The sequence below is a fragment of the Ovis aries genome, chromosome 2 (assembly GCF_016772045.2).
Source record: "Ovis aries strain OAR_USU_Benz2616 breed Rambouillet chromosome 2, ARS-UI_Ramb_v3.0, whole genome shotgun sequence".
NCBI classification, from domain to species: domain Eukaryota; kingdom Metazoa; phylum Chordata; class Mammalia; order Artiodactyla; family Bovidae; genus Ovis; species Ovis aries.
Window position 1 is genome coordinate 173,308,763 of NC_056055.1, and position 14,216 is coordinate 173,322,978.

Genomic DNA, 14,216 nt, shown 5'->3' on the forward strand with positions numbered 1-14,216 from the left:
ATCCCCGAGTCGGGAAGATCTCCTGGAGAAGGAAATGGCAACCCACTCCAGTATTCTTGCCTGGAAAATCCCATGAGTGGAGGAGCCCAGTGGGCTACAGTCCATGGGGTCACAGAGTTGGATCTGACTTAGCAACTAACACTTTCTTTTCTTTCAGCAACCTTATCAGGTGAATAAGAAAGGACTCTCAAGCTATCTGGGGGACTTGAGAAGAGAGGAATTCATCCAAATCTATAGGTATCATAGGTAAATCTGATGGCAAGTGCTAGGCATAAGTTTCCTAACAGTCCTAGTCTGGGACTGTTTATAAGTTAAAAAAAAAAAAAAGCAACCAAATTTAAAGAGCCTATATAAACAATTGCTATTCTTGGTATACACTTATATAAATAATCAGGCCAAATTTATTGAACTCAGACTTACTAAATTAGTCTTAGTTTGGCTGTATTTGGTGGAAATGAGGATAATTTTATAGAAAAAAAAATGTTTCCGTAATATACCTTTATAGTGCTAGATGGCTTCTGTTGATATATTATATTGTCACAAAAGTTTAAATGAATTGTTAAAAGGACATTTTAAACTTGTTTCTGAAGTTTATCACAGTAATCTGTCTTTGGATAAGGATCAGATACCCCATGAACTACATTCTGGAGAATGTATACTGAAAAAATATATCATTTAAAGGACTCTCCCCCGGCCTAGATGGAAAGAACTTTATCAGCTACTCTTAGCTTGTTTATGCATTTGCACAACAAGACTAAAGGGAATTGACTCTTAGACTCGTATTTCCCACCTTAAAAAGGCCCCTGAACCAGACTTGTCTATAGAGAAGATTGCTAACCTCAAACTCACCTTGACACCAACGCTCAAACAGAAGAAAAACAACATTCACAATAGGAAGAGAAGATGAGGGCATCAGAAGCAGATATTTATTCCAAAGTACCAGAGCAGATCTTGATTTCTTGGGACTTCTACATAGGAATCAAATGGTTTTCTAACGCAGGCACAATCCTATGAAAAATTTTAAAAATCTAATGTTTTGATCTATGGTCAATTATCTATGTCCAGTACTTCTAGTTCACCTTGGTAGATTTCTAATGCTCTGGATGGTCCCTTTGAAAATTTTAACATAAATATGAATTTTCTATCAAAGTTATTCAAGCTCGATCAGAACAATAAGCTAAATTTCACTAGATAACCATAATTTCCCACTTATCAGGAGGGGCCTTTCTTCAGCTATGGACTGGATTTATATGGCAACAGTCACTTAAGAGCAATGACCTAATTGGACTTGTTAATAGAACACATTTAATCACCCACATTAAAAACAAAAAAGAAAATCAGATTTCTGCCTTAAACAGTCTATTCCCTAGTCTTGGTGATCTCTTAAGAACTGGTTTGATGCTGGCAGTTCACTGCATGAATCTCCATTGTGACTTTATTATTACTTTTGGTAATGTAACATGTATTCTGCTGATCCTATGAGATGGTTTCTTCTTGTGTTACCCAATTCAAAGCTGAGTCTTTGACCAAAGTAATGATTACTAAGAGACTTGAAGGGACTGACTCAATATTCAGTTCTATATAGAATTAAAATGATTATTATAGTGCTATAGTAGATGTAAGAAGAAACAACAAGGGAGAATCATTTCCTGGACCATACAGACTAGTAAGACAGGTAGTCCAGAGCCATTTAGGGGTTACCATTAAAAGGACCTAGTCATAGCACACTGGATTGTTCATCAATGAAATCTGACCTTGACGTAGGAATGAACATTGCTAAGGCTATGGGACATGAAATGCCTCCCCAACTTTGAATTTATGACCAAAAGGGGGGCACTCAAGCAGAACAAGAACAAAGACGATCCCACTCTCCACTCAAGTCCGAAAAGATTAATCCACTAGAGTCCTTGACTGATTCAGTACACTCTATGCTTTCAACAGAGGACGTTAAAGAAAATAGAGAGAGACCGTGTGCTTTGGGCAATCAGAGCCATGGATAGTTACATGTACTTCAGGAAGAATTTTAATAAACTTCACTTCTTGCATATTCCCATATATAGATAAGAACACTATGATCATAAACTTGAGACTTCTATTCTCTGCAACTAGTAGTTTTCACCAAGAGGTAGGCTGTATCGTATTCTATAACAGAAAAAAAATCACATATAAACTAGCCTATTCCTCTACCTCCTAAAAGCAGTTTCTCAGAGCTACTTGAGAGGCTGTCTCCAGGGCGGTAGTCCCCAGTTAAGGCCATGAATACATCTAAACTCTCACATTGTGCATTTTTCTTTCAATTGACACTACTATGTAATCCATTTGACTGATTTTTTAAAACAGTTTGTGTATTTCATGAAATTGGCCAGTTGTTTAGGTAATCTAGGTACTGCGACATACAAAGATCAATTAGCTAGGCAAAAGCTAAAAGCTTAGCATTTAATGATTTAGAAAATGAAGTCTAGGTGGTTGTTTTTTTTTAGTTTTTGTTTTTTTTTTTTTTTTTTGGTGGGTGTGAGTAATTTTTAGGATAGAGTATAATGGTTTTTCAAGATTTACCTTAAAAGTATATGTTAAATAAAAGTCATTAAAGTTCTGACAATTGATAACACAAACTTACTGGCTGTAAAATAAATAAATGTCCTAGGATTTTCAATTATTTCATTCTCAATTTACTGGTACCTTCAAAAGGAAGAAAAAATTGGCCACAAATTAAAAATTTTCTGTCCCTCTCAAGGAAATTCTTTCTCATCTCAAATATATGGACAGAGATGTTAAGATAATGGCTTCTGAAACATTACACATGAACATGCAAACCAAGTTCCCCTAAACTGTCCCTTAACATGGAATTATTCCTGCCACATATAGACTATCCCACTATATTCTTAGAGGATAAAAAATCTATTTTACCTTAGAAGCAGAAGATATGTTTTATGCTGCATAAATTTATATATGAACACTTATTGTAGACAAAATATCAAAGTATAACATGCATTTAATGTTTCTCTTTGTGACTGAATATTTCACCTTACTTACAGATGGGTTCCTGCTCTGCATGGAAATCAGAAATACTTTTAAGGACTCTCATGGATTTTGTCAATCCATTAGAGTAAATTAAATCTAAAATAATCATGTATCTAATGCATACAAACAAAGGGGAGTCTTGAAACCAAGAGAATTAGCACTTGAGTTGCTCATGAGAACAAATGGTCATCTCTGCTTAATTCTTCAATGTCAATACCAATATTATTAACCTAATTATTATTCTGGTATTTTTCTTGGTTCTCATTTCTTGAATTAAGCTTTTTTTGCCTATATGAAAAAACCTACAATGAGAAGTTCTGGAATATTTATCTAGATAAGAAGTTAGATATATTACAATGTCAATTATTTGTATATTATCATGAAAACTGCTCTAAGACTTTGATTAAACTACCTATGATTTTAGTTTCCATTAAATTTCAAAGAAGTAAATTGAACCAATATGATCATATACCACAAAAGCAGAATCTATGTATGTATATATCTATACATGGGCTTCCCAGGTGGTACTCAGTTCAGTTCAGTCACTCAGTTGTGTCCGACTCTTTTTGACCCCATGGACTGCAGCATGCCAGGTTTCCCTGTCCATCACCAACTCTCAGAGCGTACTCAAACATCGAGTCAGTGATGTCATCCAACCATCTCATCCTCTGTCATCCTGTTCTCTTCCTGCTCTCAATCTTTCCTAGCATCAGGGTATTTTCTAGTGAGTCAAGTTCTTCACATTAAGTGGCCAAAGTAATGGGAGTTTCAGCTTCAACATCAGTCCTTCCAATGAATATTCAGGACTGATTTATTTAGGATAGACTAGTTGGATCGCTGTGCAGTCCAAGGGACTCTCAAGAGTCTTCTCCAACACCACAGTTCAAAAGCATCGATTCTTCAGTGCCCAGCTTTCTTTATAGTGCAGTTCTCACATCCTCACACGACCACTGGAAAAACCATAGCCTTGACTAGATGGACCTTTGTTGGCAAAGTAATGTCTCTGCTTTTTAATATGCTGTCTAGTTTGGTCATAGCTTTTCTTCCACAAGTAGCATCTTTTAATTTCATGGCTGCAGTCACCATCTGCAGTGATTTTAGAGCCCAGGAAAATGAAGTCTGTCACCATTTCCATTGTTTCCCCATCTATTTGCCATGAAATGATTGGACTGGATGCCATGATCTTAGTTTTCTGAATGTTGAGTTAAAGTCAACTTTTTCACTCTCCTCTTTCACTTTCATCAAGAGGCTCTTTAGTTCTTCAATTTCTGCAATAACAGTGGTGTCATCTGCATATCTGAGGTCATTGATATTTCTCCAGGCAATCTTGATTCCAGCTTGTGCTTCATCCAACCAGGCATTTTGCAGGAAGTACTCTGCATATAAGTTAAATAAGCAGGGTGACAATATGCAGGTTTGATACACTCCTTTCCTGATTTGGAACCATTCTGTTGTTCCATGCCCAGTTCTAAACATTGCTTCTTAATCTGCATACTGATTTTTCAGGAAGCAGGTCAGGTGGTCTGGTATTTCCATCTCTTGAAGAATTTTCCACATTTTGTTGTGATCCACACAGTCAAAGGCTTTGGCATAGTCATTAAGCGAAAGTAGATTTTTTTTTTTTTCTGTAACTCTCTTGGGTTTTTTTTTTTTTTGTTGTTTGTTTGTTTTTGTTTTTTTGATGATCCAACAGATGATGGTAATTTGGTCTCTGGTTACTCTGAATTTTCTAAATTCAGCTTGAACATCTGGAAAATCACGGTTCATGTACTGTTGAAGTCTGGCTTGGAGAATTTTGAGCATTACTTTGCTAGTGTATCAGATGAGTACAATTGTGTGGTAATTTGAACTTTTTTGGACTTGGCTTTCTTTGTGATTGGAATGAAAACTGACCTTTTCCAGTCCTGTGGGCACTGCTGAGTTTTCCAAATTTGCTGGCATATCGAGTGCAGCACTTTCACAGCATCATCTTTTAGGAGTTGAAATAGCTCAACTGGAATTCCATCACCTCCACTAGCTTTGTTCCTATTGACCTGCCTTCACATTCCAGGATATCTGGTTCTAGGTGAGTGATCACACCATCATGGTTATCTGGGTCATGAGGATCTTTTTTGTACAGTTCTTCTGTGTATTCTTCTATCTCTTCTTAATATCTTCTGCTTCTGTTAGGTCTATACCATGTCTGTCCTTTATTGAGCCCATCTTTGTATGAAATATTATCTTGGTATCTCTAATTTTCTTGAAGAGATCTCAAGTCTTCTCCAGTCTATTGTTTTGCTCTATTTCTTGGCATTGATCACAGAAGAATGCTTTCTTATGTCTCCTCGCTATTCTTTGGAACTCTGCATTCAAATGTGTATATCTTTCCTTTTCTCCTTTGCCTTTAGCTTCTCTTCTTTTCACAGCTATCTGTAAGACCTCCTCAGATAGCCATTTTGCCTTTTCATAATTTTTTGGGGGGGGATGGTTTTAATGGTTTTGATCACCATCTCCTGTAACAATGTTACAAACATCCATCCATAGTTCTTTAGGCACTCTATCAGATATAGGCCCTTTGAATCTGTTTGTCACTTCCACTGTATAACCATAAGGGATTTGATTTAGGTCATACCTGGTCTGGTGACTTTCCCTACCTTCTTCAATTTAAGTCTGAATTTGACAATAAGGAGTTCATGATCTGAGCTACAGTCAGCTCCTGGTCTTGCTTTTTGCTGACTTGTATAGAGCTTCTCCATCTTTGGCTGCAAAGGATATAATCAATCTGATTTCAGTATTGACCATCTGGTGATGTTGATGTGTAGAACCCCTCTCTTGTGCTAATGGATGAGGGTGCTTGTTCTAACAAGTGTGTTCTCTTGGCAAAACTCTATTAGCCTTTGCCCTGCTTCCTTTTGTACTCCACAGACAAATTGACTCTTACTTCATGTATCTCTTGACTTCCTACTTTTGCATTTTCCAGTCCCCTATAATGAAAAGGACATCTTTTTTGGGTATTAGTTCTAAAAGGTCTTATAGGTCTTCATAGAACCATTCAATTTCAGCTTCTTCAGCATTACTGGTAGGGGCATAGGCTTGGGTTACTGTGATACTGAATGGTTTGCCTTGAAAATGAACAGAGATCATTCTGTCGTTTTTGAGAGTGCATCCATCCAAGTATTGCATTTTGGACTCTTTTGTTGACTATGATGGCTACTCCATTTCTTCTGAGGCATTCTTGCCCACAATAGTAGATACAATTGTCATCTGAGTTAAATTCACCCTTTCCAGTCCATTTTAGTTCACTGATGCCTAAAATGTCAATTTTCACTCTTGCCATCTCCTGTTTGACCACTTTCAATTTGCCTTGATTCATGGACCTAACATTACAGGTTCCTAGTCAATATTCCTCTTTACCCCATTGGACTTTACTTACATTACCAGTCATATCCACAACTGGGTGTTGTTTCTGCTTTGGCTCCATCCCTTCATTCTTTCTGGAGTTATTTCTCCACTGATCTCTAGTAGCATAGTGGGAACCTATAGACCTTGCGAGTTCATCTTTTAGTGTCCTATCTTTTTGCATTTTTATACTGTTCATGGAGTTCTCAAGGGAAGAATACTGAAGTGGTTTGTCATTCCCTTCTCCAAAGAACCATATTTTGTCAGAATTCTCCATCATGACCCATCTGTCTCAGGTGGCCCTACACGGCACAGCTTATAGTTTTATTGAGTAAGACAAGGCTGTGGTCCATGTGATCAGTTTGGTTAGTTTTCTTTGATTGTGGTTTTCTGTCTGTCTGCCTTCTGATGGGTGGGGATAGGGGGCTTATGGAAGCTTCCTGATGGGAGAGACTGACTGAAGGGGAAACTGGGTCTTTTTCTGATGGGCAGGGCCATGCTCAGTAAATCTTTAATCCAATTTTCTGTTGATGGGTAGGGCTGTGTTCCTTCCCTATTGTTTGATCTGAGGCCAAACTATGGTGGAGGTAATGACACAAGGTTTTTTTGTGCGTGTGTGCCCTCCAAGAGTCTGTTTCCCCAGTCCTGTGTAAGTTCTGGCACCTCTATGGTGGGGTTAATGGTGACCTCTTCCAAGAGGGCTTATGCCATACCCAAGTCTGCTACACTCAGAGCTCCTGCCCCTGTGGCAGCCCATTGATGATTCACTCCTCAGCAGGAGATACTCAACACAGTTCCGGCTCAGTCTCTGTGACGTCTCTGGGTCCTGGTGCACACAAGGTTTATGAGCCCTCCAAGCATCTCTGGTGGGTATAGGGTTTGATTCCAAATGTGATTTTTCCGCTCCTACCATTTTTCTGGGGCTTCTCCTTTGCCCTTGGATATGGGGTATCTTTTTATGGTGGGATCCAATAGTCTCTTGTCGACTTGGCAGTGGTAAAGAATCTGCCTGCCAATTCAGGAGACAGAAGAAGTGTTGGTTCAATCTCTGGGTCAGGAAGATCCTCTGGAGAAGGGCATGGCAACTCACTCCCATATTGCTGCCTGGAGAATTCCTTGGAAAGAGGAGCCTGGTGGGCTACACTCCATAGGGTCACAAAGAGTTGTACATTACTGAAACAACATAGCACACACACACAAAAGCAGAATCTATGTATATAATCCATTTTTGCCTTCCACTACTAAAGTTTTGAAATATCAAGTTACTTGTTAGGTTATGGTAAAGACCCTGATACTGGGAAAGACTGAAGGCAGTGGGAGAAGGGGACAACAGAGGATGAGATGGTTGGATGGCATCACTGACTCAGTGGACATGTGTTTGAGCAAACTCTGGGAAATAGTGAAGGACAGGGACACCTGGCATGCTGCAGTCCATGGGGTCGCAAAGAGTAGGACACGGTTGAGCAACTGAACCTATCAATACGGTAATGGCAAAAGGCAATGATATAGGTGAGGTCTGTCTTTGATGCTTTTAACAAATCAGGTACTTCTTTCAAGCTTGCTGAGATCCTGGCCTGAAAAATACCAGAAACTCTGCCATTTACTATTCTAAGGAAGTTGGTTGATATACTGCCATTTATCACTACAAAAATTATAAAGCTATATATAGAGGAACTTCATAGCTTTGGAATGGTTCATATCTTTCATTAACTTCACAAGTATTAATTGAGTACATATTGTGTGTCAATCATATGCCTAGGAGATACATAATGGCAGGGAGGGTGGGGGGAGATGATATAATTTCTCATCCTTCTGGAATGAACATTCTCCTCAGTAGGTTCAGGACAGCATCACCGGCTTGAAGCTAAAGAATAAAATGCACAACCTACCTGTGAGCTGTCGCCTTCTACTTCGAGTTGTTTCACAATTCGTGGAGCAGGGTGTAAACTTGGACCAAGCAGTGAAGGTGCAGTCATCACGACATGGGACTACACATTCTTGCATGAGGGGAGGCATGCCATTTATCTGCTTGAGGCATTCCGTCATTTCTGCTGATTGGTTATTATCAGAGATGCATGAGACAGCTAAAAAAAAAAAAAGGATGCTGTTGTTGCTATTTTAATTAAATCAAGCTGCTCCTGATTCTTGGACAAAATAGCAGAATTCCCCAATGTTTGAAAAATTTTGTTATCACTGTGATTGCAAAAGGTGTTCAACATAGCTAACCTTATTTCTCTCTGGAAATTAAATGTTTATTGTTTCTAGTGGAGGTATTTGATAATTTAATTGGTTTCATTATTAATCCAAACCCTGCACTGACAGCAACCAAAATAATTGTTCAGTAATTTTCTATATGTCCTGCTTGTGAGCATTTGATCTCTAGAGATGATATAAAACTAGAAAACAGAATCTACAACAGAACAATACAAAGATGAAAAAGGACCAAACCATGAAAAAAATCATTTGCATTTTTCATAGATTTGATTTTTGTTAACTTGTTAAATAGCACTTATGTTTAAATAGTCCTATGTTTGTCAGTCAGTATTTTAAAACAAATTTCCCCTTCTACAGGTAAACCATTTTTCCCCCTTACTAACATTTCAGGATCAGTTAAATTTTTTAATCATTTTTTTCAAGTACAGGAATACTGTCTCCAGATAATCCCCATTACAGATATCTTACCAATTGCAGATAACTCTTCAATGCTTCTCACATACTTTTTCAACTGGAACTGTCTGCAGTCATACCATGAACTTATTTCAAGGTAAAACATTTTTTTGATTTTGCTTAATTTTTGAGTCTTTAGACTAATGCCATTTGTATTCAACTATGAACAAATGATATTTTGTGCCTCTTTGATTCACTCTAATTATAGACTCAAAGGATATATCTTTACTTTCTCGACCAGCACGTCTCAAACTTGGCATCAGTGACATTTTAGATTAGATAATTTCATTTTGTGGATACACAAGTTTGTCTTGCACATAGTAAGATACTTAGCAGCATTCTTGGCCTTAGCCAATTAGATGACAATAGCACACGTACACTCTTGGTTTTGAAAGCCAAAAATGACTTTACACATTGACATGTCCCCCTGGTTGACAACTACACTTCTCAACTGATTTCTAACCATGGATGTCTTTGAGAATATAGAGATTTGATGGTATAACTTCAAATCTACTCAACAGCATCTCTGGGAAAGAAGTCTGGAAATATTTTTGTCTCTAAGTGTCCCAGGTGGTTCTGATCCAGCCTGTCCAATGGCCACCTGCCTTTGGCATGATGTCTTTGGAAATGGTACGTGTTAATGGATATTTGCTGAGTTTAGCATCCTAAGAACAAATTGTTTAGGGACACTTTTATTACAGCTCTTTAAAATCTACCAAATTAAAAGGAATAAAGAGACCACAACTTAGGAACACTGTTGTTAAGAACTGCTTATATAAACTTTTCTAGCACAGGTTAAGTATACGTAAGGACCTTCAGTTGTCCATTTCTCTTATATTCTGAATTTCTTTATCTGGAGCACAACAAAAAACAAGTCAATCTGAGTATCGTCTATTCATTTATCCATCCATTTATTTATTATTTATGAAGTGGTGAAAGCCAAATGTATCTAATGCTTTAGGACCAAGGAATTAGCTAAAATAACAATGGCTGCACACACAATATGTCCCAGTTTGTACATCTGCTCTGAAGCAGGTGGGGCTATTCATTCATTTTGAATAGTTTTTATTCTTGTTTCTGTCCATATCCTAGGAACAAAATCCACTGCACATCAAGCCAGCATCACCTGCATTTTCTTTGTTGGGAATATTATAGCCATTAATGATGAATACAGTGCAAGATCTTTTCTCAAGTAGGGTACAAGCAAATGTTTACCACGCTAATTTTTTTCCCAAGATGACAATGTAATGAATAACATAAAAAGGAATTTTAAACACTTTGGAAAAATATTGCTATTTGAAAACTAAACCTCTACAAATATACAAATTAAGAGTTTTTCCAATGATAAAACATTTTAAAATACTTTCTAATTTCATTTAAGTTTAAAATTTGAAAACTATACAGTAAACATTCAATGATATTTTTAAGTTCGGCAAGCTGTCTAAATTAGAGTACAAATGGATTTATGAATGTCTATATTCAACTATATTGGTTTCCCTGGTGGTTCAGTGATAAATAATTTGCCTGCCAATGCAGGAGGCATGGGTATGATCCCAGGGTGGGGAAGCTCTTCCACCTGAGAAAATGGCAACCCACTTCAGTATTCTTGCCTGTGAAATCCCAAGGACAGAGGAGCCTGGCAGGCTATAGCCCATGGGGTCGCAGAGAGTCAGACACAACTGAGCACACACCTGCACATATAGTTCTGTGGGCAATATTAAGCGTGTATGAACTCCTTAAGTCAGAGATTTTTTGAGAACTAAATCACAGGCGGTAAGTAGATATACTTATCAAATTTGGGGCCTTCATTACCGACACCTTTTCCCATAATAGAAGTTACTTAAATTGAGTCATTTATTCATCCATCCATCTGCTTACTTGGTTATAAAATATAAGGAATTATGAATAATTATAAAAGCACTGTGTGTGTGTGCAAGAAAATATACATGTACATATAAATCTAGCTTTCAAGGACGCTACTGCAGTGGCAGTGCCAGGCACATACACAGATAACAGCAGCACGTTAATGCAGTTTCCCTAATGCCAATAACCAACTGGAAATCCTGGTACACAAGAGAAAAACAGGTACTTCAGTCTTGGATGAAAATGACATATAAGGCACAGGCAGGAAAGAAATGAGACTGGACCTGTGAGACATCTGCTATTTAGTCGAACTCGGAGTTCTGGAACTTTTGGATCATAGCACATCACTTGAAGGTCACAATCTAGAGAAATGATGTCTCTTTTGGTGTTTTCAAGTATTGAAAGCACTGTACTGTACTAGTGGGAAAGGTCTTTTCATCAGGCAAGGAAGAGATATTTACTATTGATCATCCCTGTCATATATTTTTACCCGAAATGAATCTTTTAAGAGGAACAGCAAATCAATGCTTAATTATATTTTATTAATTAAACTTGAAATATGGCTGTCTTTACTGGAGGAAAATTGTACTCCCAAGTAAAATTAGCTCAAATAGCTTTAGAGCAATCTTATTGTGTGTTGTTTGAGATTTAGCTCTCTTCAGCTTTGGATAGAAAGCTCTCAGACTGACTGCCTGGAACAACTGGGCACTCTCATTAAAGGAATGGAGAAGCAGGTGGGTGAGCTGAGTTACTGAGTTACAGAAGTTCCCAGATAACAACAGTCACCTGGTGAGTGGGTGTCGTCAGAGGACCTGGAACCCTCCACATGTCTGTGCGGTTTTTCTATCCATAGTGTCTAGCAATGAGCATAAAGCACAGAATTGAGTTCAGCTTTATCTTTCTCTTAATCATGACATAGCCTGAGCCTTGGGAGAAAAAAAAAAAAAATCACCAAAGAGGGGAAAAGAGTTAATTGCTTTCCTATGTTACATGATTCTTTTCAATTCTATCAGCATGAAAAGCAATGGCCTGGCAGGAAATGTAAAATTATCTGAGAATTTAGCAAAAGAAATAAAGCAAGGATCTGTATGTATTCTCAGCATGATTCCTAGTTAATTTTTGGAGGATACCAGCTGTCAATGTGAGATGGTTAGGCAGCCTTCTTAGGCTTTAATGATAACTGAAATCAGCAGATTATTAACTACCGCTAAATGGCCAGACTTTCTGCCCCCATCACCTCTAAACTCTGATAGTGAGACATAAGTTTGTCTTCTATTCAATTATGATATGAAGAGGGCAGGGGTTGCCGGCCTTATGATAAGACATGGTAATATTCTACCTGGAATGACTAAATAAGTGATGGAATCCACTACTTCAGATCTACTTGTGTTCATCACCTTCACCAAGGACACATTACTTTCCCAAAGTTGTTTCTAACCAGAGTCCAACTCTAATAGTTGACAAGAAAAGGTAGGAAAACTTGAGTCAAGAGGTCATGGTTTCCAGGAAATGAGGGTGACATGCTAGAAAAATAGAAGAGCTCTATTAGCTTGCTGTTCTGAAACTGTGAACCACTTCAGTTCAGGTAGAGTTCGATATATGTACATCGAAAAGGAGGGGGTGGCTACTGCTCAGCTCACACAACATTCGAACAACGTATTGTATAGTGCAGATGCTGCAACAGAAGCCTGGGATACACAGGTGAAAGAAACATGGAAATAAAAGCTCATTCCACTCAGGGTCTTGCAAGGGCAGGACTCTGGGGCCTCAGGCACTGGGCAGCCAGGAGCCTTCCTGGATGGAGGGGAGGCTTGACGAATGTACACAGTGAAGACATAAGTCTGACCAGGGGCCTGGCACAACTTTTATCTGTGCAGGGGAATAAGCAGATGTGCTGGCCTCTGGCCCTTGCTATACACATTCTAAGATCCTGTACCTCTTCTTTGATAAGGCTCATAATTTTTGTGACTACCTGTTCCATGTCTGTGTAACAAGAACAACTAATTTAATGATGCAATGCTACCTTGCCCCTCATACATGTGGGGACCAGCACTGGAATACAAGAGGAGGTCACAGATCGTAAGTCTAAAGAGTTAGACGCTATCATTGAAATTTACAAACCTGTAATAGATCAGTTCTATTCTAATTAAAATACATGTCTTCATGACGTGGAACATGAAGTTCCAATATAAATTCTGGGATGACTTAGAGGCTCAGGCTGGAATGTGGCAGCTCAGGAACTGTGGGCCCAGGCCTGTCTCTCTGGCCAGTCCTCCTCTCTCCTCACTCCCAGCTGGATTTTACCTCCAGAAGGAACATCTTACATTTGTGAGTGGGCACTACAGTCAATACTCCAAAGCTCAATTCACAAATTGGCCACCCTTGTACACTCATCAGATTTAGGGTATATATGGAGGCAGTGCAAATGCTGATCACAAGTCAGACTCAGAGAAGAGGCTCCTGTAAGTTACTGAAGCTGGTTCAGGGCTCTTGCTGCTGCTGCTAAGTCGCTTTAGTCACGTCTGACTCTGTGCGATCCCATAGACGGCAGCCCACCAGGCTCCCCTGTCCCTGGGATTCTCCAGGCAAAAATACTGGAGTGAGTTGCCATTTCCTTCTCCAGAGCATGAAAGTGAAAAGTGAAAGTGAAGTCACTCAGTCATGTCCGACTCTTAGCGAACCCGTGGACTGCAGCCTACAAGGCTCCTCCGTCCATGGGATTTTCTAGGCAAGAGTACTGGAGTGGGGTGCCATTGCCTTCTCTGTCAGGGTTCTTAAGGCAGGGGATTCCAAAGTTCTGACAACTAGGCAGAATTTAGATAAGGAGTGGATGAGGAATCATGGCATCCTTGCTTCTGAGAAGGAACAGGCTGGAAGAGTGCCAGAGAAGGGTCCTCTAAGGCAGAGGTCCCCACCCTCCAGGATCTAATGCTTGATGACGTGGAGCTGATGTAAATAATAATAGAAATAAAGTGCACAATGAATGTAACATGCTCGAATTCTCCCTAAACCATACTCTCTACTTTGTCCACAGAAAAAGTGTCCCTGGTGCCAGAAGGTTGGCAACCCTGCTCTAAGGCATGGAGGTCAGCTCTTACTGAGACTAAGGGCAGAACTGCACTCCACTCAGAATATTTCATCATACACTGATGCAATTTTTTCTTAAGAGCACCCTTCCTTGTAGGTAATCAGGAAAGGTGCAATTGCCAATTAAAGCTATCTCAGATTTGGCCATTTTAATTAGCCTCCTTCCTATTTAAAATAATTATTTTCAGGGAAATGTGCAG

The 14,216-nt window shown here is 38.8% G+C and overlaps 1 protein-coding gene across 2 annotated transcripts in view; it reads right to left on the reverse strand.

Annotated features, from left to right (window-relative positions):
* THSD7B (thrombospondin type 1 domain containing 7B) overlaps window positions 1-14,216 on the reverse strand; it is a 1,048,668-nt gene that overhangs the window by 295,119 nt on the left and 739,333 nt on the right. For both annotated transcript variants that reach the window (XM_060411164.1, XM_027965001.3), the window contains one exon: window positions 8,289-8,483. In XM_060411164.1, coding sequence (XP_060267147.1) covers window positions 8,289-8,483 — 195 coding nt within the window. The remainder of the gene's footprint in view (window positions 1-8,288; window positions 8,484-14,216) is intronic.